Source organism: Stigmatopora argus, chromosome 12 (assembly GCF_051989625.1).
Source record: "Stigmatopora argus isolate UIUO_Sarg chromosome 12, RoL_Sarg_1.0, whole genome shotgun sequence".
NCBI classification, from domain to species: Eukaryota; Metazoa; Chordata; class Actinopteri; order Syngnathiformes; family Syngnathidae; genus Stigmatopora; species Stigmatopora argus.
In genome coordinates, this window is record NC_135398.1 from 13,308,530 (window position 1) to 13,335,742 (window position 27,213).

At 37.8% G+C, this 27,213-nt stretch overlaps 2 protein-coding genes across 2 annotated transcripts in view; one reads left to right on the forward strand and one right to left on the reverse strand.

Annotated features, from left to right (window-relative positions):
• LOC144085483 (uncharacterized) overlaps positions 1-4,595 on the forward strand; it is a 52,860-nt gene extending 48,265 nt beyond the window's left edge. The window contains exons 14-17 of the mRNA XM_077614800.1: positions 1,398-1,479; positions 1,581-1,690; positions 2,061-2,253; positions 3,798-4,595. Coding sequence (XP_077470926.1) covers positions 1,398-1,479; positions 1,581-1,690; positions 2,061-2,253; positions 3,798-3,802 — 390 coding nt within the window. The 3' untranslated portion in view covers positions 3,803-4,595. The remainder of the gene's footprint in view (positions 1-1,397; positions 1,480-1,580; positions 1,691-2,060; positions 2,254-3,797) is intronic.
• A 7,983-nt stretch (positions 4,596-12,578) lies between these two features.
• LOC144086119 (myosin-7-like) lies at positions 12,579-26,146 on the reverse strand. Its single transcript, XM_077615922.1, has 37 exons — positions 25,946-26,146; positions 25,720-25,863; positions 25,479-25,635; positions 25,376-25,403; positions 25,201-25,309; positions 23,917-24,009; positions 23,766-23,829; positions 22,853-22,951; positions 22,637-22,740; positions 22,431-22,569; positions 21,719-21,837; positions 21,506-21,655; positions 21,219-21,389; positions 20,821-21,130; positions 20,660-20,736; positions 19,928-20,133; positions 19,712-19,835; positions 19,506-19,642; positions 19,131-19,386; positions 18,789-19,031; positions 18,542-18,718; positions 18,326-18,471; positions 18,171-18,261; positions 17,585-17,974; positions 16,851-16,977; positions 16,664-16,782; positions 16,380-16,576; positions 16,126-16,309; positions 15,870-16,035; positions 15,666-15,790; positions 15,290-15,598; positions 15,013-15,216; positions 14,417-14,713; positions 13,628-13,732; positions 13,449-13,544; positions 13,195-13,329; positions 12,579-12,681 (listed from the first exon to the last, which is right to left on the reverse strand). Exons 1-37 carry the CDS (start codon positions 26,144-26,146, stop codon positions 12,661-12,663), a joined length of 5,820 nt encoding a protein of 1,939 aa, XP_077472048.1. The 3' UTR covers positions 12,579-12,660.
• Between the last annotated feature and the right edge of the window lie 1,067 nt (positions 26,147-27,213).

The window sequence follows — 27,213 nt, forward strand, 5'->3', positions numbered from 1 at the left end:
AGTGATGAATGTGGACATTTAACATTCATCTTTAATCAGTGCTTTAACTCTAATGCATGTGTCCAGAAGCATGATTTGTACTTTTTCAACTAGTTTTCAACCAATACCTGCAATAACAATGTTTACCAGTCTGAACAGGATCCTTAATATTGCTGTCTTTCTGTCTGTCTAATACGCACATGCACCCATCTATTTATATATGTAATGTGCAGGTTTTGTTTTTGTCCTTACTGTTGTCAAAACAGAAAGGTTATAGTGAAAATCGCTTCAATCATTTAAAATTCACTGAAATTATACTATATATATAGTGATAAATGTTATTGTTTTATTAAATATATATTAATTCATCACTTTCCTTACTGTGTATCCTCACAAGAGGCCAGAGGGGCGCTGGAGGGTATCCCAGCTAACTACAGGGACCAGGCGGCATCACCCTGAATTGGTGGCCAGCCACTCGCAGAGCACAAGGAGACGGAGAACCATTCATGCTCACACCCATATGTCGGGGCAATGTAGGCAACATACAAACTCCACACTGTAAGGACTTACCTGGGATAGAACCCTTGATCCCAGAACTGTGAAGCTGCCGTACAAATATATCATTTTCAAACTTGACCCTTACAAGAAATTCCTAAAAACCTGGAACGAGGCAAAAAAGTTGCAAGTTGCTAAAAAAAAGTTTTTAAAAATCCAATTAGAACATATATATATATATATATATATATATATATATATATATATATATATATATATATATATATATACGTATATATACATATATATATGTATATACGTATATATATACGTATATATATATCCCATTTTCTGAACCGTTTTATCCTCATTAGGGTCGCGGGGGTGCTGGAGCCAATCCCAGCTGTTTCCAGGTCAGAGGCGGGGGACACCCTGAATTGGTGGCCAGCCAATCACAGGGCACAAGGAGACAAACAACCATTCACACTCACACTTATACCTAGGGGCAATTTAGAGTGTCCAATCTGCCTACCATCCATGTCTTTGGAATGTGGGAGGAAACCCACGCAAGCCTGGGAAGAACATGCAAACTCCACACAGGTGGACTGACCTAGACTTGAACCCAGGACCCCAGATATGTGAGGCAGATGCGCTAACCACTCGCTCCACCGGGCCACCTACCTTATAGCTAAGAAACGAAAATAGGTCAGCCAATATCTTTTTACGCAGTTGATCACACTGATGATGCTTGTCCGCGCTATCTACTCAGGTAGACATTACACTTTAACTGACTACTTCTTTTGACAGTCATAAGACTGACATCTGTCATGAATATGAATGAATACGGTGTCATGTTCCACAGGAAGAGGGGTTTGGTCGGAGTACGGGTGGAATTCCCATTCATTTGTGTCTCTGCTTAGCAGGTGCAGATCCTGAACAAGAAGGTCGACTTGAGCAAGGTCACATCCAAGTGTGGCTCCAAGGACAATATCAAGCACAAGCCAGGTTGTCTTTCTTTCCTTCGTGTGTGCATGCATGTGTGGCTACCAACCAATCAAACTGCATTTTTGTTTTAAGATTGTCTCATATTAACACATTTTAAACAGGTGGTGGGGATGTCAAGATTGAGTCTCATAAACTGAACATTAAGGCAAAATCTAAAATTGGCTCACTGGACAACGTGGGACAAGGCAATGGACAGACAAATGGACACAAGGTGCAATTTTCATTTGATGTATTCTCAGTAAATGTTGTAGAATAAAATCCTATTACGGTAATAGTAAACAAAATTGCCATGAGATGTGAAGTCAAGTCATAGCAGATTTATTTATATAGCCTCGTAGGAATTCACAGCTTCTGTTTGACCACAAAATGAAGTCATTGATGTGAATGCACATGGTTATTCATTTATAATTGGTTTCTGGTATAAACTAGACACTGGTTGGATACGCCTGTTATTCTTCTGCTTATTCAATTTGCTTTGATTTCATCACCACTAGATGGAGTAGTGGCATGATTTGAAACATGGAGTTAAAAATTGCATGTGTATATTTGTGTCCTTGTCTGCCATGGATATTGGGCAACAGGAGGAGAGAGGAGAGGAAAAGACACCCTCACCCCCAAACAGCACTCCAAGCATTGGCCCGGCAGGTGTTGCCAAGGCAACAGCACCAGCAGGTGCTGCAAAGGAAAACGGGGTTAAAGAGCCCACGCCTACCCCTTTTGGAGGAGACGGCTTGCGGGACCCCCTGAGTATTGACAGGCGCATTGCTGAGAAAAGTAACTATAAACTCAAATGATAGAAAATTGTGCTATTTGCAGATAATTAGTTTGCCTATCTTTGTGCTCTTTTTATGGTGTCCTTTAAAGATCTGAAAAAGGTCATTTAGGTCTAAAAGATGTCATTTAGGCAAAGGAATGGTATTTCGTCGATTTCTTTTGTTGCCTGGATTGCACTCTGTCTATATATATATATATATATATATATATATATATATATATATATATATATATATATATATATATATACATAGTTGTTTTATTCTTTATTGTCCATAAAATCCTCAAAAGATTTTGAGATGTTAGGGGAAATTGCATATAAGCGGCATGGTTAAAATACAACATTAATTTTATAAAGACACGGGGCTCACGAACACTTTAGAAAAACATTTCTGGTCAACATAGTCAATCTCGAAATGCAAATTAAGACTCTCTACCTTGCAGTGCAAAATCTATAGGTCAGAAGCACGTCTCATCATGCTGCATCCTTTGCATTTCATGTGTATTAAAAATTGAATTGAATTCTTTTTATTGTCAAAATACAAGTATACCGTATTTTCACGACTATACGGCGCATCGTATTTTTAGCTGCAGTGTCAGTAACGAGTGCTATTTCTGTATTTTACACACACAAAGGACGCACCGTTTTTATAGACGCAGCCAGGCATGGCAAAACATACACCAGCTTAAACATACACGCTACACCCACACGCTAAAAACACGTTTTTAAAAAGGCAACGGAAGCAAAACTGAGTTCGGTTGTACTTTATTTAGCCATTTTACAATGTACTCACGTCATCATCACCCACAAAGCCATCAAAGTCCCCATTTTCTGTGTCTGAATTGTACAATTGTCCAAATGAGTCATCAAAAACGCAGAGTTTTATATGTTCGTCCAGGCGGCCACAATCCATTCGCAAATAGTAGCTAGCTAGTAGCTAGCGTAACTATTCCAACGCTGTCTTCCATGCTTCGTAAAGCTGTGTTGATGCCGCTCGCCAGGCCACAATCCATTCGCAAATAGTAGCTAGCTAGTAGCTAGCGTAACTATTCCCACGCTGTCTTCCATGCTTCGTAAAGCTGTGTTGATGCCGCTCGCCAGGCCACAATCCATTCGCAAATAGTAGCTAGCTAGAAGCTAGCGTAACTATTCCAACGCTGTCTTCCATGCTTCGTAAAGAACTATATATCCCAGCAGTCACTGTGCAGTACTTTTTCTACGGGAAAATAGTAGAGTCGGGGGCGGCTTGCCGTAGTTGTGAGAGCTGTAGAGGATGGTGTACCCTATCGACTGATTTATTTTATTTTATCGTGATTTCAATTTTAGTATTGGTCCATATATAAAGTGCACTGGATTATAAGGCGCTCTGTCTATTTTGGAGAAAATGTAAGACTTTTATGTGCGCCGTATAGTCGTGAAAATACGGTAATAAGCTTTAAAGCTTCACCACGCAGTGCACAAATCAGTTATTTATTAAATACTGTATGTCTGAAAGGTTTATGGACTGTAGAACAACTTGAATTTTTATTCTTCTTTCTCACAGATTGAATCTCAGCTTGGTGTGATGCGCCTAGCGCTCACCGGCTGACCAACCAACCTTCCATGGTCACTTCCTTTTGGCCCTGTCCTTCACGTCCTGCAACACCAAACTCAACGTCCGCCTCTTAATGTTTCTCTGGGCTTCACTGCCTGTCAGTCCTCCAACCCTGACCTCTGATGCTAATCGGGTGACGTCTGCCTCTCCCACTATAGAGAAGAGCACTTGTTGTTTGTCTGTGAAACTTCTGTCTTATAGTACTCCTTATGAGCACTGGCATAGAGGATGTAAATGCAAATCTAAAATCCCATTACTGTTCACCCAAACACTTACTGAAACTATATTTAATTGAAAATTGTTTTTCTCTATAAAGTAACTTTACCACCTTAGTTACTTACTCACTATCCCACTAATCCTCCAACATGTAGCAAACAGCTTCATCTGCATCTCCATTTATACAGCAATTCCACGTCTACTTTAAATGCACTTGTCTTTTTATCCAACATTTTTTTTTATTCATGGTAATTACAGCACAGCACTGTTTCATTGTAGGTAAATGGAGCTTGTTTAGCATTGTCTCTTATGGATCCTTTAGATCTGCAATTGCTCATTAGTATCAGTATCATGGAAATGAGACTAGTGTCAATGATAAGGAAGATGATTGAACAAGTTTTTAAAATTCACAAGTCGTCACAGGGTGGAGGTGATAAAGCAATAGGTAAGTCACTTTTCAAATGTCTTTGGTCATAATGCTTTTGCTGTTGCAAAATTGTATCAGACTTTGGTCTAAAAAATTCAACCTAACTTCTGTGTCACTCGTGTTCAAACGGCATTTGACTTATCTTTAACCTCGGAGTTGAACTGCTTGTTGACGCACCTTTTAGAATTCCGTCACGTAAATTGTAGCGTGGGAACCATTGATATTCATTAAGCTGTATGTGACAATTGTCTACTAATTGACAAACCATTCTGTAGGCAGCTTTGGTGTTTGGCAAGTGTGTCAGAACTGTTAAGTTTGCGATCATATGTACTGAAAACGTGTCAGGAACACATGGACTTTGCGGTCATGTGATTTTGGCGAAAGTTTTTGTGACCTGGCAGGAATGTTCAGCTCAGTGCTCGTTCATAGATTTTTTTTTTTTGGTCTAAATCCTCCTGTGGACCAGATAAAGCTATTAAGGGTAAAGCAGATTTGGCATAGATTAATTCTTTCAATTTGCATTCTGCACATCCTGCTTTTGATCTCAATCACTTAGGCCCAATTCCTACCAGGCAACAATTTTTATGAGTGATCGACCAATGGTTGGTTTGTACTTTGAGGACCCCACACATGGCCGTGACACAAAACGACTTCAGTCCTTCAAAATATGTAACATTTTTAACGTATTTCACAGGGGCAAAGTGAGACACTGATTGCTTACCAGCTAAGTTGCGTTAGATATGAACACATGATTTCAAGATTTTTCAGCCATTAAAGACAAATTCCCATTGTGCATGTGCAAGCAGCTTAACAGGAAAGGTTAAAAAAAGATTTGGATTGAAAATCTTTTTATTGTAGTAGTAAATTGTAATAATTTAACCAATTGCTGCTCACACAGATAAGCTGTAGGTTGTTAAAATTCATGGAAAGAAGAACGTGTCTCTTTGTGGCTTCCATAAAAAAATAATATTACATGATGTATCATGATAATACAGGAGAGTTAACTGCGTATGAAACCTCAAAACACAATACAGGTTCACAGTTTTTCCATTGCTACGATGAAGTAGATGTGCACTAATTTTAATTTTTACTTCTTTGGCCCTTTAGGGATGAAATGTAATAGCAAACCTATATGGTTTGAAAAATTGGCTTTTGGAACCACTTAAATTAATTTACTCATTGAGGAAGCACAGTATCGTACACATGCAAGCACACTCACACAAACAAAAATACCCACACACCACTGCCAAAGAACATATTCGTTTAAGCAAGTCTCAACTAATGACAAAATTACATTGCACAGGCACAAAGGCTGATTTTTGCAGGGTTACGGGAATGTTCAGTCAGTCTTAACTGTTATTACAGTTAAAACAAAAAATACTAGAAAAAGAAGACGTATGGATTCTATTTTGCTAGTTAAAAACTTTGAAAAATATTCATACAGAGATTCAATACACATTACCAATAGAGCTCAAATCTAATTCTCTTACTTTACTTTCACTTAGATTTATATTGTAAATACAAGGAAGTTGATAGGTTGTTGTTTTTTTTGTAGGTGCTTTTTTCAAACATTTTTCTCAACTTTGCATAGTCAATGTTTGTGTAGCTCGTTAAAACACAACAGACATTAATTTTAATATTTTCTTTTATTACTTCTAAAAGAATTATTATGAAAATTACTGACAATTACTGTATTTGACTCCACTGGACTGCACATTATGAATGCCATCAATGCAGCAGTACTCCAGCATTTGGGCAGTTTCAAATAAGATCAGAATATTAATTCTATGATATACCCAGCTGAGGGAATAAAACACATTTTTGATGAAGCATTATTTGTGCTGAACCTTAAGAGTTGCCTCCATTGGCAAGCTTATATTTGAATTTTACACTGTGATGTACCCATTTCCAGACCGAATGTTTTGTTTGAGATTCAAGAATGGTCCTATAGTTCACAAATGTCCACTTATATGACCTGTTCTTCAACGTGGAAGGTTCTGTCAGGTCATTGTGGCAGTGAACGTCAGATGTGTGAAGTGTTGCTGCCACGCCCATCTTGTAGAGTGCTGCTTAGCCTCTGAAACACTGATAGTCTGGCTCTGAAATCTTAAGGCTGAGCTACGTCTTATGCTATTTATAGTTGTGATGCTTGCAACATTTGCCTATCTGGAACAATACATAGGGTACTAAAGAATTCATATTCATTGTGTACAGCTCTCACCAAAATCCCAAACCTCTTGTGCACATTGAACACAGTCCTGTTCATCCCTTGATAGCAATTTTGTTTAACAGTATCTGGGTAAAGTGTACTCTACATCTGTGCTTTTTTGGGGAACCAACAAGTCTTGTTAGTTAGATTTATGATAATCAAAGTAACAAGAAAGATTAGACAATAAAAGTACCGTTAAATCATATTTGATATTGTACTGTACCCTGCAGTCATATCCATGAGATGCCTATAAGTACAATACTGTATGTGCGTATAACATGCGTAAAAACTAAATTGTAGCTGTCAGTCACAAACTGAAGAAAGGGATAAAAGCACTTTGACGTGAATAGTAAGTTGTTCATGTTCATGACAATATGAACTTGTTGTAGTTTTAATGTGTTGATTTTGAGTGAAGAAAATGTGAACATGGCTTTGAGCTGTATATTGGAGACACACAACGTCTGGTGAAATGTTGGTCATTGGTGTTGTGCTACTGGTTATAACAACTTTTTAAAAGCAGCGCTGCAGTGTGCCCTCACCTAACCTCTATAGAAGTGATCATCTTTTTTTCTATCCTTCACCATATGTATGCTTTCCAAACATTATCTAATAATAGAATCCTCATTCGAAGGACCGTGACTTATATTACATATTTTCATCCTTGAAATGAACTGGAATATTATTTCACAGTCTTCCAAATTATTATTGACACCAGATTGTCATCATAGGCATCCAGTTATAATAAACAGAATGGTGATAATGACATTTTAAGAGGCAAAGTGTTGACTTCCTGCTCTACTCTACCCAGCTAATTTTTAGAGGCCTTGTGGGTCTCAGTCAACACCAACTATAAGATCTCTGACCACTAGGTTGCAGTAAATTGTATGATGGCAGCATGAATTTACAGGCAAGGTACACAAAATTGTTTCAAAGTTAAGGAGCAAAAGTTGTTGGTCCCTCACAGACAAGGCACTGTCCAGTAAAACGTGCTTAACCAGTAGCAAAGTACAACAGTACAAAGGGCATTGCTTACCTTTTAACAAGCGATTCTGCAAAGAATATATGGTTTAACAATAGTTTTTGCTTTTGGGAATCAGGAGTTGTTTCATTTGAGGTGGACAAAGTTAGTGTTGTAGCGCGACAACTTGCTCGATAATTATATTTATGACACACTATTGGACAATAAATGTTTCCAATGATATTACTGCAAAGCTACCTTTCGTGCTAGGATTTCACTATCCCCTGTATATACAGTATATATAGTGACACATTTTTATCACGCCTGATGTAATTTTAATAATAATAATAATAAATCATATCGGTTCACATGATGCTGTGGATGGTGATTGATGACATTCATAAACCTAGGACAACTACTAATGGTATTGTTATTAAATAAGGCGAGAAAGGAAACCATACTTCTTGTTTTCAGACTCCACCTTCTGGGTTTTCTGATATTTGAAGAATGTTTTAAAATGTATTTCACATGTAGGATTTAGAATTCGTGTATGACATTTGTTCCTGTGGTGGCCTGGAAGGTAGATACAAATATTTAATTGAATGACATGTTGAAAGGGCGGAAAAGTCTGGTGTTTTACATGATGTAATAAACTTAGAATAAGATGTGAAATAATTTGAACCTGTAATCAAAGTTACCTTGAAGATGTTTTCTATATGTTAGCTGAAATTTTGTCATTTGGTTCAGGAAAATATGGCATTTAATTCCCTTAAGTAAACTCGGAATGAATATCAATAGTCTTCTGCCAAGTCATTTAAAGTGTTGCTCTTTATTTATCCTGTAAAAACTGGAATATCAAAATACTCAATTATGACTAATAGTAGCACACAACCTAGATATCGGACTGTTTTGGACCAATTTGTACCATTTGGTAAATGAAAAACTTCTCAGCACTGAATTCTAGTTCTTGAATCCCAATCAGATACAAGCAAGTGTTATTTGTAACTACGAAAAGTGCGGCTAATTCACTGACACCTTTCCATATCTGTTCAGTAAATATACCGTATTCTTATGTAATGATATAGTGTATCAGTGGTCAATTGTGTGCAACATTCATTAGAAACTATTTTTCAGTGCTGTCAAGTGGGCCCACTGTAGTGTCTGCAGTTATTTTGTAAGCGGGACACAACACCAGAGCAAGCGCATGCAGAAGATCACAAAGTAACTATGGGTTGTCATAGAAATCTATCTTTTAGCTAGCGCTCATTATCCCTCTGCAATTCTGAATATTTGGTATGAAAGAGATGTTCTTTGTGTTTGTCAACCAGTGATGTGAATATTCATGAAATAAAAAGATGAAGAAAAAAGCAGATGTCAACACAATGCTCTTTTCATTATTAACCTTTTCAGCAACATTCATTGACTGAAATATATTTTATGTACAAGATATACCATGTATAGCTAAAATATTCATTATATTTTACATTGTAAATAGTGCACACAAAATGAGTCATTTTGGTGGGCTAGGTGTTCAAATTCAAGGCGAACACAGTTCTCGTTCAACCTTTATCAGTTGTTTTATCCAAAATTTGCATTTTTATGACATAATTAGCAAAGTGTCCGATTTGGTATACAAGATGTTAATGCCCAGTTACCATACGTAACTCTGGGAAATCTCTGTACTCAGGACCCGGCTAGTGCACGGAACCTAGTATGCCCATGGCCATAAATAGAAATCAAGATGTGGTTTTGTTGGCTTCATCAAGCCGTGATCTTCAACTCTTCAATTTATTTATTTATTTATTTGTATTGTTAAAATCATTTATTTATTTTCTTCATTCATTTATTTATTTTTTATTTTATTATTTATTCATTTATTTATTTTCTTCATTCATTTATTTATTTTTTATTTTATTATTTATTCATTTATTTATTTATTAACTTATTTATTAACTATTTATTTATGTCTGAAATGTCTTTTTCTGTGTCTGTATTCTCACCCTCTTGCTAATGTGACAGTGACATTTCCCGAATACGGGATGAATAAAGTTAACTAATCTAATCTAATCTCATGGGAGCGGTTCAAAGGCAAGTGTGAAGAAGATGGCATGAGAATCAGGACTTCAAAATTTTAGACTATGATGCTGAGTTAGAAAAGGTGGAATAGCTACAGCTCAGGGATCAATTACTTCCGCAAGTGGAGTATTTCAAGTATCTTGGGATCTCTTGTACGATAATGGGGCAAGAGCTTGACTGGCAAATTAGTGCAGTGTTCTCAATGATATGGACTTGGGGTTGCTCTAATGTAATAAAGAAGGAACCTAACCGATATGCGTAGCTCTTAATTTAGGAGTCGATCCAGAACATAGATAGGCAGAGCTGCCAAACACTCCGGAATTTCAGGAGTTTACCTGGAAATGCAAGACAAACTCCTGGACTCAAGACAACCTCCCTAAACTCCGGAAATCCCAAAAAATTGTCACTTAAATTTTTTGGGCAGCAACCATTTCAGAAAAGAACCAAAGTTCCAATTGTAATGCCTCGAAATTCACACCATCACTGCGGCTTCCGCCATCTTGATTCAACTGCACTGTAAACTGGAAGAATTTGTGAACGAGAGTGCATTGTGAACCATCTGAGTTACAAGTTCTGACGAATGATCCGTCTTGTGCGACTTCAGCGCATATCGATTTTGCGTGAATTGCATTCACTCCGGACAAACTCCGGAAATGGGATGAGGGTACTCCTGAAATGGGGTCGACGGAGGTTGACTGCTCTGTATAGGTAAGCAACTTATCAGTTACAATCATATCTATGGAGAATTTGGAGTGTTCACTCAAACTAGCATGTATGTTGTAAAGAGGGGGGAGTTAACTAGAGTGCGCGGTGAACATGCAAACCAAAAAGTATTATTATATTATTGTTGTTCTTGTTCAGCATTTATTTTTGTGCTGGACTTCTTAGTTTCTGAAGTCCATTACTTATCCGTATTCTAAACCCGGCATCAAGTAAAAGAATGAACTCTAAGCCGCTAATTAAATGTGCCATTCTCAGCTGTCCACAGTCCTTGTATCTTTCCCTTAGCCAATCACATGCATGTGCACAAAGGAAACGAGTGAGGAACCGTGTGTGTCTTAAATTCAAACGTCAGATGAGGATGGTGCTATTGTTAGAATGCTTATTTACAGATGGTCACTTGAGGAGGTGTTGAATACAGGACCTTGCCACCATATGTATTTCTTGTCTTATCCTTCCTTAGGACAATTTATTTGGACCCAGATCTTAAAACACTCAGAACGACTCTGCAGTTGCATTGGGCATTGCATCAGATGAAGAGAACATGAAGGTAAGACATTGTTTTTTCTGCTTGGTTATACAGAAACAAAGCACGCTCCAAAATATTTTAGATCACAAATTATCCTTATTGTATTTTCATAAAAAAAGCATTTTAGCGCTTTAAAGATATCTGAAAAATATCAAATATTTGTGAAATATACTCAATGTAATAATAAAATAATATAGTCAAGTTGTATACTTGGTAACTATAATTGGAATATATATTAATCAATAACTCAAACAGAAGACGACGTACATACATACACTAAACAACTTTCTTTTATGAAAAACTAAAGAAAGAATAGGGCCACCTCATGATGTAGATGTCCACTTGCCTGACTTCAGTGGGGGCAGGCGTGGGCTCGATTCCTGCTAGTGATGATGTGATTGGGAGTGTGGATGGTCGTTTCTCTCTCTGTGTGCCCTACGACTGACTGGCGACCAGTCTAGGGTGTAGTCTGCCTTTCGCCCGACGACAGCTGGTTTAGGCTCCAGCAACCCCCGCCGCAACCCATTCGAGGATGGGCGGTATGGAAGATGAATAAATAAAATATACATACATTGTCAAATGCGATGTATTGGTGAACCATTGCTACAGCTGTGTTCATTTATGTAATTTCCCGTTTTATTGTGGTGAGTTCCTGTCTTTCAGTGCTCACTCTTCTAATCAACTGAGTGTCTACACTTGTGTGTAATTAACCCTGCTCTTATATACCTGTGTGTTTTCGTGTCAGTTGCCAGTTCATCACTTTTTGTTGGAAGATATTGGATTGGATAACTTTATTCGTCCCGTATTCGGGAAATTTCATTGTGACAGTAGCAAGAAAAGGCATAGTTATAAGTTAGACAGTACAGTTGCAAAGGCAAGCAGAACAACAAAGCAAAAACACAAAGTACAAAGCAAATCAAAGTCAATGGGATCATTAAGAATCACCAAATCAAATCATTAAGACAGAAAAGCAGCAAAAACACAAAACGAGCAAGAGTGGACGGAGCTACCGCCACCGGCTTCCACTTGAACGGCGCCATCTTGGTTTCGGTAGCAAAAACGGATAGACTCAAAAAGACGTTGTGAAGTTGGCCATCATTATCATCTTTGTTTCATGTTTTTGCGTTTCCTGCCCTGTCCATGTATTGGGTGGGACTCAGGTGTTTTGTGTTGTGTTCTTGAGCTGGCCTGTGTTTATCTCCGGGTCTTTTCCTGTGTCTGTATTCTCGCCTTCTTGCTACTGTGACAGTGAAATTTCCCGAATACGGGATGAATAAAGTTATCTAATCTAATCTAAATAGGCTGCATCCAAATTAAAATTTCCTTGGGTGAACAGTCCCTTAAATTAATCCGTTTTATACAGTTTTATGCAGTTGTGGTTTACACCCTTTTGTGTTTTCTATTATAGAATTTATATGCTAAAGTACACATATGTAGTATGTCATGTGTTTTGTGCATGTGTTTTTTATTGGAGTTTACTATGCTGATTGTTATATTGAAGGGGTACTATTGTTAGTGTTGTTCTAATAGTTTATGATACTGTACTTAAGTCAAAGAATGTTTGTGGAGGTTAAGTGAAAATAAAAGACGCAGAGTGAATATGCAGATAATTTTATTCTACTGAACACACTTAAGGAATCACGAGTGACTCAGAAAAAGGAAGATGACTTAGGGGCTTCATTCTTCATTCTGTCCTTTCTACAGAAAAAGAAAAACAAATTATTCATTCATTTAGGTATTCATTTTCTACACTGCCAATGCTCATCAGGGTCACGGGGTGCTGTAGCCTATTTTAGCTGATTTAGGCCAAAAGGGCTAAACAGGCTAAACTGGTCATTCATTGGGAACATATAGAGACCATTCGCACTCACAATCCCAAGTGGGAATCAAACCTAAGCAGTCTTTATCATAGACAGGAGAAAGATTCACTGCAGAATGGTGACTGTTCCAACTATATCCTTCAAATTATTATTATTTTTTAATTTATCCATTTCATTTGGTCAAGAATTATCTTTAAAATTCTTACTGTAATAGTCAAATTTAAGACAGCGTTTAATAGATTTAAATGTATTTTCCGCTATAAAGAAATGTTTTTAATCTTATGAAAGAAACAATTGGAATTTAGTAAAATGTTTGTCATATTATCGAGGATAATGGAGTTTTCATTATTTAAAAAAACATTTAAAAATAAAATAAAAGCCAAAAACTGACCTTTGGCCCTACATCACGACTCTTGGCACGCAGCTTGTTGACTTGAGTCTCAGCGATGTCCGCTCTTTCCTCGGCCTCGTCAAGATCATGCTGAATCTTGCGGAACTTTACCATATTATTGTTGGCTTGTTCCTCCTACAAGACATGATCAATGTGTCTTCATACTACTTCTTTAAGTGCCTCTCTTGCATGATAGTAGCTCAGACTGATTATGTTAATCAATAAGATTTCACGATAGAATTGCAAATACTTACAGCTTCCTCAGCACTTCTCTTGTAGGATTTTACTTTCAATTGAAGTTTATCCACCAAGTCTTGAAGACGGGCTAGATTCTTGCGATCCTCTTCTGTCTGAAATGATTTTTTTTTTAGTAAATAAATCAACCCATCTTTCTCATATCATAATTGACCCTTTTTTAATATGGATTTCTTACTTGGTAAGATAGCTCCTTGATACGTCGCTCATACTTTCGTACCCCCTTGACGGCATCACTAGATTTTCTTTGTTCGATTTCCACTTCACTCTCCAGCTCTTTGATCTGTTCAAAGATAATATGAAGTATTGTAATAATTTATGTATATTTAAGTAAATCAAAGGTTTATTGAAGTTGTCACAGAAGAGTCCATCAATGCAGAAGACACTGGTGTGTTTTGAGAACATATTGATTTGCTTTGTACTATGTGCTTTTGCTTTGTTGTTCTGTCTAATCACCCTCTTGCTACTGCCACAATGAAATTTCCCGAATACGGGATGAATAAAGTTATCCAATCCAATCCAATCCAATGATATATCATGGCATATACTGTAGGTATAGGAAGAAAATGGAACAAACACTAAATAATCTTGTTGTTTTCTTAAAGGTCACAATAAATTCAGGTTGTTGTTTATTTAAGCATCTCCTGTCTAGACGTGGAGAAAGATAATCTGAGTGTTTTTATAGGATAAAGACTTTTAATAATGTGCCACATGAGAGTTTGGTGTACCCCAGTTGTGGTCGTTTATATTGTTTTGTTCATTAGGAAAAGGCAGCAGACAGAAAATGGTGTTGTGGCAGAAAGAGAAAGGAAGAACAAACAGAAAGAACAGAAAAACAATCAACAGAAACAAAGACAAATATATAATTAAATACACATGCTACCTGTTGTATGTAGCGGTGCTATTGCAATGTGAATGTATTGGCTTGGTCACTTTGGTCAATGAATATCATTTTATTATAACTTACCCTGCCCTCTAGCTTCTGCACTTGCTTTTTGCCCCCTTTCATCGCTATTTGTTCAGCTTCATCCAGACGGTGCTGGAGGTCTTTGATGGTTTGATCCATGTTTTTCTTCATACGCTCAAGGTGAGCACTGGTGTCTTGCTCTTTTTTTAGCTCTTCGGCCATCATAGCAGCATCGGTAATTGCCTTCTTGGCTTTCTCTTCGGCGTTTCTGCACTCCTGGACTGCATCTTCTACCTCACTTTGAAGCTGGGAAGTATCAGCTTCCAGTTTCTTCTTTTGGTTTAGCAAGCTGGTGTTCTAATGAAATGGGTGAAATAAAAACAATGTGACCAGGGGAGTGATAATTTCAAAATGTCTGACCTGGCGTCCACATGTGTGGACATTAGATTTTGGACTACAAGGGCCTGGCGTCCCTATATGATGTGGGAATCATTTTTTTCTCAGAAACTACTTCATGTAAAAAGATAATTATTTGTTTTTACACTCATCGGGTCCCAATTAGCCTCAATATCAAAGAGAAAATAAAAATGCATGCCTTGCAAAAGTTTGGATCTTAGGAGGTTAGTAAGTTACAAATGCCATTTCCGCAATCTTACCTGTGAGTGCAGTAGCTGCACCCTCTCACTAACATCGAGCAACTCTTGCTCAGCCAGTTTACGTCCTCTCTCAGTTTGTTCAAGAGCTGACCGAAGTTCTTCCAGTTCAGCCTGAATGAGGTTGTTACGTCTCTCCACAATTGCAATGTTCTCTTTGAGCTCATCATTGGCACGGAGAGACTCATCAAGATGGAGTTGGGAATCCTTGAAAATGAAAACCCAAATGTTCAAAGTTCATTTCTTTGTGTCGTTATTTTCCAATGCTTTCATACAGTACCTTCAAAATTGCATGAAGAGATTTGAGTTGCTTCTGCGCCTCAGCTGCCTGCCTGTTGGACTGACTTAGCTGAATCTCCATTTCGTTGAGGTCTCCCTCCATCTTCTTCTTCAAACGTAGGGCCTCATTTCTACTTCGGGTCTCAGCCTCAAGCGAGCTCTGAAGGTTGTCCACAATTCTCTGTTGGTTTCTTTTGGCTTGTTCTAGCTCTTCATCTTTTTCAGCAAGCTTGCGTTCAATGTCAGCCTTCACCTGACTGAACTCAAGCTGTGCTCTAAGAATCTTTCCTTCCTCGTGCTCTAGGGTGGCCTATAAATATGAAATAAGTTAAATTTATATTCGATAAAGTCTGAATTCATTCATTAAGATAATTTACCTCTGCCTCTTCCAGGGCAGTTTGAATGTCAGACTTCTCCTGTTCCAACTGCTTTCGTACTTTCTCAAGTTCATGGATACTCTTTCCACTCTCACTGATTTGTTCAGTAAGGTCAGAGATTTCCTCTTTACAATGGAAGGAACCATATTGAAAATATACCAATGTTTTTACATTGAAATCCATTTTTTTAATTGCTAAACTGACCTTGTAAATTCTTGTTTTCTCTTTTCATAGTCTCCAAGTGATCTAGAGACTCTTCATAGGAGTTCTTCAGTTTAAAAAGCTCTGTGCTCAAAGTCCTTGCCTCTTTTTGAGAGCTTTCCAACTCTACTTGAGACTCCTCATATTTCTGCTTCCACTCTGCTAAGACCTAAAAAACATTCCATACTTGGTGTATTTCTTAAACCTGTGCCGGCAGTAAGATAACAGTCGCCGGCGTTCCGTATATAATTATTCAAACCTTGTCAAAGTTTCTTTGTTTCTTGTCTAGGGCAGCAGCGGCAGCATTTGACCTCTCAACATCCACCATGAGATCCTCAATCTCATTTTGCAGTCTGTGCTTAGTCTTCTCCAGTGAGGAACATTTAGCATTCACTGCTTCCACAGCCTCCTCAGCATCCTGTAGACGCTGAGCCAGTTTCTTCCTGCATTATGATCCAAGAGCTTTAGTTTAGTCGGATATTGCCACTGTATCATACTGTGTAGTTTCCTCACTTGGCATCCTCCAATTCTTCCGTCCTCTGGATGGCATCAGTTTCATACTTGGTTCTCCACTGAGCCACCTCAGAGTTGGCCTTGGACATACCACGCTGCAGTTCAGCCTTGGCCTCTTGTTCCTCCTCGTACTGCTCTCTAAGCAGGTCACAGTCATGACGAGAAGATTGCACAGCATGTGCTAATGCATTTTTGGCCTAAAAGATATTTGAACAAAATGACTTTGCCTCTTGTTGTAATAAGACAAGTATGTTTAAGATTTTCAGAACATGGACATGTGCAACCTTAACTTCCTCTTCCAGTTGCCTCTTAAGGTCTTCAATTTGTTGAGTGTATGATTGTTTTCCTCTTGTGAGTTGTGACACTAGGGAATCCTTCTCCTCAAGTTGCCTTGTAAGTTCACCTAATTATTTCCAGAGAGATAATATATATATATATTTACATATATTTGATCCAAGAATTTCAGCATACCATTTTCAGTTTGAAGTTTTGCTTTCTGTGTGGTGAAGTCACTGATAGTACGCTGTCCCTCTTCTGCCTTTGTTCTGTATTCAGTCATCTGGTCTTCCAGTGATCTGCACATTTTCTCCAAATGAGTCTGTATAGGAAAAAAAATGCCATTGATACAGACATTCATTATCTGTGCTGTTTCGGGAAGGGTAATATGGTTGGGATGAATCAAAATGTATTATTTTTATTTCCTTTTTTAAGAAAACAACAAGCTAGCAAGAAAGCAAACTTATATATGTGATATACCATCTAACCCCTGTCCCTTTTTCTTGTGTAAATCTCTATATTATATATTTAAGTATATTTGAGGATATTTAAGTCATGTCAATAGTAAGGAGTAAACCGAGCTTTGCTATTCTTATAAGAGGTTTGATATTACATTGTGCGAAGTACTAAATGGATGGATTTGTGCATACCCACAATCGAATGAGTTAGGAGGCAAATTACCATGTTTGACACATGTTTAAACAAGTACAAATGCATGGTAACCCAGACCAAATGAGTTGGATCACTTATGGAAAGCTATGATTGCAAAAAAAGACAACCTAGAATACAAGTGTAAAAGTGAATAATAAATGTGCTTCTAATTTGTGAATGGGAAGATCTGAATAGTCATTGATGCCGACAAAAAATATACTATTTAGTATTATTTATTTTGGAAATATTATATGTCTGTGATGTATAGTGTTCATTACCTTTGATTTAACAATATGTTCCATATTGGAAACGACATCATCCAGTTCCAGTCTAAGTTCGCTCTTCTCCTTCTCCAGTTTCTGCTTGACTCTCTGCAGGTTGTCAATCTGCTCCCCCAGGTCAGCAACACTGTCGGCTTGTTTCTTTCTCAGTGTGGCCGCGGTGGCTTCATGCTGCAGGGTGGCCTCCTCCAGATCTCTGCGGAGTTTTTGGAACTCGGCCTCCCTCTTCTTGTTCATCTCAATCTGGACAGATGTGGCTCCACCTGCCTCCTCCAGCCTCTCACTGATCTCCTCCAGCTCTCTGGCCAAGTCTGCTCTCTGCTTTTCCACCTTGGCTCGGCCAGCTCTTTCTGCCTCAAGCTCTTCCTCCAACTCCTCAATCCTGGCCTATATCCACGTCAAGTAAAATCTCAAAATATTCCACACAAGAATTCCCCCCAAAATGTAATGATATACAATTCTTCTTTTGGGAATACAGACAACGATTACTATTCATAGAATAGCCACCATGATTTAAATGTAGTGTTGTTTTAATTGGGTTTCAACTTGTGAATGAAAGGGATTTTTCAGAGAATTAGATTACCTGCAACTCCTTCAATTTTTTCTGGAGCTGTGCATTGATGGCTTGCTCATCCTCTATTTTGCTCAAAAGCTGGTTCATTTCAAAGTCTTTCCTGTGGATGAACAGAAGTATTTGTCTCCTGAAACTATTCCAAAAAAAGATCAGGAACCTCTTACTTTTTTAGCCTCTCTTCAAGTTGTTGCTTGTCATTTTCCAGGTCCATAAGACTCTCTTGAGCTAACTTCAAGTCTCCTTCAAGCTTTCGCTTTGCCCTTTCAAGGTCCATTCTCACTTTTTTCTCCTGTTCCAGGGATCCTTCCAGCTATTGGGTATCACACGCAACATTAGTTATCATAGATGTTTGGCAAATTGTCATTCATCTTAAATCTCACATCGTCCACTTGCTGCTCCAGTTTGGATTTGGCCTTTGTCAGAGTGTTGACTTTGTCTTCTTCACTCTGAAGGTCATCCAGCGTTTGCTGATGAGCTTCTTGCAAGGCTTTCTTCTCCTTGGTTAGTTTGGCTATAATTTCATCCAAAGCTCCCATTTCCTCAGTCAAGTTCTTGACCTATTCCCAGACATATTTCATCCGAAGCTCATGAATGAAGGTCTTAAGTATTCAAGGGTGTATGTTGTACCTTGTTTTCAGTGGCATGTTTCTCCTTCTCCACTTTCGCCAGGGTTAATTCCAAGTCGTCAATGTCTTTTTTTAGCTCAGAGCACTCATCCTCCAGTTTTCTTTTCTTAGCTGTTAGTTCAGCATTCATCTCTTCCTCATCCTCGAGTCTTTCAGTTAACTCTTTGGTCTTGGCTTCACACTGGATTTTGTTTTTAATCAGCCCCTCACATCTTTCTTCCGCATCACAAAGATTATCCTGCTCCTGTTGTTATAAATATATAGTTTATGTAAAGCTGAGTGGCCACTGTTGTATCCATGTTAAACAGTAGATATTGATAGGTGTTAGTGATGGTAGACATACCGACTGAACTTGAAGCTGCAAGTCATTTTTCTCTTGGAGAAGTGTGACCATTTTTTCTTCCAGTTCCTTTTTGCGGGCTTCTGATTTTGCAAAAGCCTCTTTTAGTTTAGTAAACTCTTCCTTCATGTTGGCCATTTCCTTTTCAGTCTCTGCTGACTTTAGCAGAGGTTTGATCTTGAAGTACATCTTCATCCAGGGCCAATTCTTAACTCCCATGAAGGCACGGATGTTCCACTGGATTACAAGTAATGCATCCCTGTCCACAATAAACGGTGATTGATTTTGAGGTACAAACATTCCAAATGCCTTCATTCACTTTCTAACGCTCATCATGTTGGGTAAGTGGAAGTTTCTCTTCAATGATTGACTTTTTACCTCCGTTCAACAATCTTTTGGAATTCAATTCTTGCCAGAAGACCCCTTGACCGAGATTGGATGCCAGTAATGATCAGCGCTAATCGGTCATCTCGCATCTCTTCAAGCTGACCAAGCAGTCCGGCTTTGAAGAACACCTATTGGGACACATAAATTATCATTCACAAAAATAATAATAAATAGACTCTCCTTCATAAAATTCTTACCTTAGTGTGCCCAAGTTTGTACTGATTGTGGTCAATATCCAGAGAACCTAACAGTTTCTCTGCAGCCTTCTTGTTGTCAATGAACTGTCCTTCAGGAATTGCATTGGGATTCAGAATACGGTATCTTTAATGGGAATTGAAAATAACATCATTTAAAATTATCCAAATGATAATATCTACATGTGTTATAAATGATTACTTTGCCCAGAACCATACCTCTGTTTAAAATCTCCATAAAGGATCCTGTTTGGGAAGCCTTTTCTGCAGATTCGGATCCCTTCCAGCACACCATTACAGCGCAGCTGGTGCATCACCAAAGGGTTCTCCATGGCGCCAGGGGTCTTGGTCTCATTGGGGATGATGCAGCGGACAAAGTGGGGGTGAGTAGACCTCAGGTTGGTCATTAGCTTGTTCAGATTTTCCTGCAAGGTTTGACAACTTTGTTTCCTTAGTTCATGTAAATGTTATGAACCATTCCCCTATATTGAAAGTATTTAGTTTTTAACGGGTGACAAAAGACTACTTTTTTTAGTATTTGTTTATATTGTTATTGGACATTATTCATTTTCTGATCCCAGTTAGCTAAGAGGCACCAAGCGGGGGACACCCTGAATTGGTGGCCAACCAATCGAACTCTAGTAGCCCCACTTTTGTTTTAATAAAAATCACAGCAAGGTTGAAACCTGAGCTGTGTATATGTAGTAACAACATAGTAAGTGGGTAAGGTGTGGAGATAAAAATAAATTGACGTGATGAAGAAAAACTGAGAACTTCAGCATTCAGTATTACCAAATATACCAACATGCCTGTATGGTTCTTCAGGAAAATATAGTACTATAGTTCTCCTTCCACAACCACTCCAAATGTCTTAGTATCCTGAACAATGTGAGTCTGTTGCTATATTCAGTGAAAGTTGCACAACTCTTCCGGAAATAAATAATTTCTTACCCTGTGTAAAGCAGAGACAGTTTGGAAGGATGACCCTTTCTTCTTAGCACCTTTCCCCTTGCCTCCAGACTCTTGAGCTAAATGAAAGCAATCACATCAAATGTTTTTATTTCTGACACGTTTATTTCATTACCATGGTTATTTCATAGAAATCAACATACCAGAATCAGCTCCTGCATACCCAGCAAAGAGAATGGATAATAATTTAAGGTTAGACTTTTGGAAAAGTCCAACAACAGTCTCATTCAGAGGGTCCTTGTTCTTAACCAGCCAGTTGTTGATGTTGTAGTCAACTGTTCCAGCGTAGTGAACTAGAGAAAAATGAGCCTCGGCTTTTCCTTTGACAATTCGGGGCTTCTGGAAGTTGTTTGATTTTCCCAGGTGGTTGTCATAGAGCTTAGCTTTAAAAGTTGAATCACTAGCTTTGGGGAACATGCACTCCTCTTCAAGGATAGACATGATACCCATGGGCTAAGGAGAACAAAATATGGTGTAGTGTTAGATGTGTATTTACTCAATTGTAATGGAAAATCGGTAACACATTTCAACTATCTCTCACCTTTTCAATCAGGTCAATACAAGCTTGTAAATCCATACCAAAATCTATAAATGTCCATTCGATGCCTTCCTTCTTGTACTCTTCTTGCTCCAGCACAAACATGTGATGGTTGAAAAACTGTTGCAGTTTTTCATTGGTGAAGTTGATGCACATCTGCTCAAAGGTGTTGAACTGTAACGGCGATTGGATAGAGAAAAGTCCTCTTATTTTCAACTTTTTACCATTTTCCATCGTAAGTAAAAATAAGAAATATCATTTTACTCCACCAATAAATAAACACTGCTCACATCAAAGATCTCAAATCCAGCAATATCCAAAACTCCAATGAAGTATTGGCGAGCCTGCTTGGTGTCCAGTGACTGATTAATACGGACCACCATCCACAAAAACATCTTCTCATACACTGACTTGGCCAGTGCACCAATCGCATAGTAAACCTGTAAAGGAGTCAATAAACTGAATCCCTCCATTTCCTCCAAGGATTCTCAAAAAATGCTTACCTGGGCAACACTTTGTCCCTTGGTAACCCACTCATTCCCTACTTTTACTCTTGGGTGACAGAGACCTTTGCTGAGGTCAGCTGAGTTCAGGCCCATAAGATAAGCAACTTTGTCAGCATCTGGAGAGAGAATATTTGCAGAAAAGCTGTGTTTATTTCCATTTTTAAAGAATGTCTGAATATATAGAGTTATTGATGGTATTTGTTCACACATTGATAACAGCTAGAAAGGACTACAAAAAGGGACCCATCCCATTAATCTACCAATAGAAAAATAGAACACCTGCCAAAATGGGTAAAGGGAACTTATAGCAATAAAAGAGGAACCAAGCACCAGGTGCTTAGGGACAGAGCATTTTAATAATAGAGACAAGAGACAACCCAACTTCTGCACGGACTGGATTGATTACAAAAAAATACGACGACTGACATATGGATTTTCGTATGTCTTGAACTGTATAAGATCGACAAGAACCTAAAGACCTTCATCCGGATCTCACTGGTCATTTGGATGACAACCCTAGAAACTGACCAATTGCCAAATCAACTTCAAATGCGGCATGTCTCAAGAAGATGCCCAACCACCTCTGTCATTATAGATAAAAATTCCAATTTGACACAGACCATCCAGTACGGGACATCGAAACTCCAATAATAAGCAAACTAAATTGTCAATCCAGGATGTGCTATGCAAACACTCGATGATTTCTTACCTTCCGTGCCATCGGTTTCCGCCTGCTCCTCTCGCTGCTTCTGCTTAAACTTCATGTTACCGTAGTGCATGATGGCACCTACTAATTTATAAATGCTATTCTTCTCTTCGTGAGTGAAGCCCAATACATCAAATGCCTCCTAGAAAGAAAAAGACAAACAGGACTTGAGTTGTTGAATTAAAAACTTGAATTATTTAAAACCTTACATCAGTAGCCATAAGCTCCTCAGAGTCATTGATAGAGGCTACGGTTGTCTCTCCTTGGGAGATGAAGGCGTAGTCGTAAGGGTTGTTGGTGATGAGCATCATCTCTAAAATTATGTTATACATAGAAATACAAAGGACAGGGAACCATGATTACTTTCTTTGGGCAAGTACTACAGATTTCATTTTTATACCAGACATCTACTGCTGTGTACTTACCAAGAAGTTCAGGTTTTGCCTGAGATAAGATCTGGTAGAAAATATGGTAGTCTCTCTCAGCTTTGAGCTGGAAGGTCACACGCGACTTTTCCAGAAGATCTGTTGAATGGATGGTCATGGAATATTATGTTACAGTTTAAAAAGTATGTTGCCATTTTTTTGGTTACAAGGTGTGTAAATGAAATGAAAAGACCCAAATGAGAGAGTGGACAAATGGTTAGCATTTCTGTGTTGTTGTGTGTTCATGTTCTTTGGATCTAGTTTGTTTGGTCAATTACTTCAGTAGGCACATTTTTAAAGTACCGATAAAATGTTGTCACTTAACTGCCTCTTTAGTATGGTAGTAGCTCAATATGTAATTACTTGAAGTTGGAGGATGCTGGTCTAGTCCCATCATGGACAGAACTATAAATTGATGATGGGATAAGGCTAAACATGCAATTGACCGTTGTTGAGATACTCTTAAACACAGTATCCCCCCTACTGCAATTGGTACAGCACAGGTTGGGCTGAGTCTTAATCTTTTCTTGAATACGTTTATGTATTCATTCATTTTCCATACTGTTTATCCTTATAAGGGTCACAGGGGGTGCTGAAGCCTATCCCAGCAAACTATGGGCACCAGGTGGTGGACACTCTGAATTGCTGAATTGGTGCCCAACCAATAAGGAGACAGACAACCATACATTTGTTGTCCACCATACAAACCCAGCACTGTTGGATATATATGAAACATAAACTAAGATGGTAGAATTTTGAATTGAGGGACACAGTGTAGCTGTCATTGTCCTGTGTGTTCTACTGAGAACCCTCCCTCCCCCGATCTCTCACATGTATATGTTTCAACACCCCACAAGCATTGCAAATTAGTAAAATAAAAATAAAAAGTGGCAAGAGAATTTTTTTAACTTACAGGTCTCAATATCAGCAGAAGATAATTTCCCTCGATTGTCGAAGTGAATCCTGATAAATTTTCCCTAAGAAAAAAGGTGTTACACATTTGTTATTCTATTGTTAGCAGAGAAATATGCTGAATGGTGGCCTGAATTCATGAATATACTCACAAATCTGGAAGAGTTGTCATTTCTGATAGTTTTGGCATTACCAAAAGCCTCTAGAGCAGGGTTAGCCTGGATGATTTGATCTTCCAGAGTACCCTGCAGATAAAAATATCTGAGTTACTGTCCTTTGGAGCTATATTTTGATTCATTCCAATTTTTATATATATATATATATATATATATATATATATATATATATATATATATATATATATATATATACTTATATATAGATATATATATACATATATGTATATGTATATGAATATGAATGTGTATATGTATATCTCATCTCATTTTCTGAACCACTTCGTATTCATTAAGGTTGCAGGGGGTGCTGGAGCCTATCCCAGCTGACTCCGGGCCAGAGGCGGGGGACACCCTGAATTGGTTGGTGGCCAGCCAATCGCAGGGCACAAGGAGACGTAGGACAACCATGCACACTAACACCCATATCCATACCTAGGGGTAATTTAGAGTGTCCAATCAGCCTATGATGCATGTTTTTTGGAATGTGGGAGGAAATGACCTGGATTTGAACCCAGGACCCCAGCGCTGTGAGGCTGACGCACTAACCACTCGCCCCACCGGGCCACCCTGTATATGTATGTACGTATATGTATGTATATATATATATATATGTATGTGTATATATGTATAAGTATGTACGTATATGTATGTATATAGATATATATATGTATGTGTATATATGTATAAGTATGTACGTATATGTATGTATATATGTATGTGTATATATGTATAAGTATGTACGTATATGTATGTATATATATATGTATGTATAAGTATGTACATATATATGTATGTATATATATGTATGTGTATATATGTATACGTATGTACGTATATGTATATATATATATGTATGTGTATATATGTAGAAGTATGTACGTATATGTATGTATATATATATGTATGTGTATATATGTATAAGTATGTACGTATATGTATGTATAAATATGTATGTGGATATATGTATAAGTATGTATGTATATATATGTGTGTATATATGTATATGTATGTATATATACATGCATATATGCACATACATATATATACATACATATATATACACAAACACATAAATATATATATATATATACATGTATATATATGTATATATATGTATATATATGTATATATATGTATATATATGTATATATATATATGTGTATATATATATATATGTGTATATATATATATATATATATATATATATATATATATACACACACATATATCAAGTCTAACTGCATTGTGAAGTGACACCTTCTTTTCAACAGCTTGATCTTTTTTTCCACTCGGAACAGCAGCGATGCTCGCAAAGTATTGAATGACCCGCTTGGTGTTGACAGTCTTCCCAGCACCAGATTCTCCACTGTGTTTAAAATAAGACAGTTGTTGGATTAACAATAACATCAAGTGGTCATGAGTGTTTTCTTACGTGATGAGAATGGACTGATTTTCTCGATCTGTAAATCAAATGAAGCTCTCATTAGTTGCAGGTTTTGTATTTGAACAGCATAACACTTGACTGAACTTTGTACCTGCCAGCATGTATTGGTAAGCATTGTCAGAAATGGAGAAGATGTGAGGGGGCGCTTCACTCCTCTTTTTCCCCCTGTAGGCAACAACCACCTCTTGGTTGTAGACTGGCAGCCCTTTGTAGGGGTTGACAGTGACACAGAAGAGCCCAGAGTAGGTCTGGCATAATAACAATTCAAATAAAAAACAATATTCTAAAAAAAAAACATCAAGCAAGACAGGAAATTACAATTCATTTCTTACATAGATCATCCATGCTGCATAGCGTTCTTTGAGGTTGAATAGCACAGCAGGTTCATGGAGGAAGGTGAACATGGCCATGTCTTCAATTTTATCAAACTTTGGTGGGTTCTGAGGATGCACATCGCATTCCTTTACTGTCACTGTCTGTAGAAATAAAATGATTGATTATTCAAGATGAAAATTTGAAGGGGTTGGTAGGGTTTAAAACAAGTGAGTGGTATACTACCTTTCCAAACTCGGTGTTGACAGTAACTTTGTCACCTTCACGATTAGTGACTGTTGCCTTCACGTACTCAACTTCAGCATCTGGAACAAAGCACTCCTTCTTCATGTCAAATATCCGTGTTTGGGCTTCCAATCGCTCCTTATCTGACTTCCTAAGAAAAGGAGCAGCTGGTCCAAACTCTGCCATTGCCGCGTCACCCATTTTGCTTCTTTTTCCTGAAAAGAGACAATATAATATCTGTAGGCAAATTTATGTTCCACTTCCTTTTCATCCCACAATTTTTCAGAAACCATGCCAAAAATTTAGACAAAATTTAGAAAACTAAATCTGAATGTCTGAGACATAAAAAGGTATATAAAAAACTGTTACTTTTGTTTAGTTTCTACTTGACAGAAACAAGTACTCCTTACACATAATACAGAATAAAAATAAATGTGGTCAAAGAGAAATATTTTAAGTTTAGATGGTAAATATGGATCTTAGTGTTATGCTTACCTTAAATTGTCAACCTCTGACAAGCAACAAGACCAGGGATCACGGATGCCTGATTTCCTCTCCTTTAATACAGGTTGTTACTCAGCCAAATAAGGTGATTGGTGCGACAGAAATGGCATCCCATTTGCATATCAAAAAAAGGAAATCTTCCAAATTGGGTAGAGTCTAGTGCTGCTATTTGTTGCTTTCACCTTGTGCATAACAGAACAATAACATAGCTAGGACATGACAGGGAGAAGGTATGAGATGGGGGCGGGGCAAAACTCTCCATCAATTGCAGTGCTATTATGGAAGCAACTTATAATTATCACTGCTTTCTGACTACAGGTTGCAAAGTTGATTTTTTTTTACATGCAGTATGTGAATATGAATTTATATGGATATATGAATTCTCCTTATAATTTAAATATTGCTAGGCCTCAGAAAATCCCAAAGGAAAAAAGCAGGAATATATGTAAAAGTACAAATCTCTTTGTATTATAAAATAATTTCGGAATAAGTTGTACCGACCGACATTGCTACTGTTCCTATTCTAAATTAAGTATTGTGAGCTTGTACGCATTACGACTTATGATACCCCAAACGCATTGAGATTAACAATAGTCTGTTAAGTGATATGGTGTGAAATACATTTCAAGAGGGACGTATAAGAGTTGCAGCTGCTGTCTACAAAGAGACAAGACAAGGCCAAGGTCACAGCTGTGGCACCTCTTTGTGATCACTCATCACTGTTTACAATTACGATCGATATCTTTGAAGCTACGGCTTTTAAA

Bases quoted from the DNA above. Each gene is read 5' to 3' on its own strand.
- LOC144086119 (XM_077615922.1), bottom strand. From the start codon at position 26,146: ATGGGTGACGCGGCAATGGCAGAGTTTGGACCAGCTGCTCCTTTTCTT. The intron at 17,975-18,170 runs GTAATCTAATTC...ACGTGGATATAG, and splicing joins AAAAATTGAAGGAGTTGCAG to GCCAGGATTGAGGAGTTGGA. The intron at 16,310-16,379 runs GTGAGGAAACTA...ATCATAATGCAG, and splicing joins GAAGAATTGGAGGATGCCAA to GAAGAAACTGGCTCAGCGTC.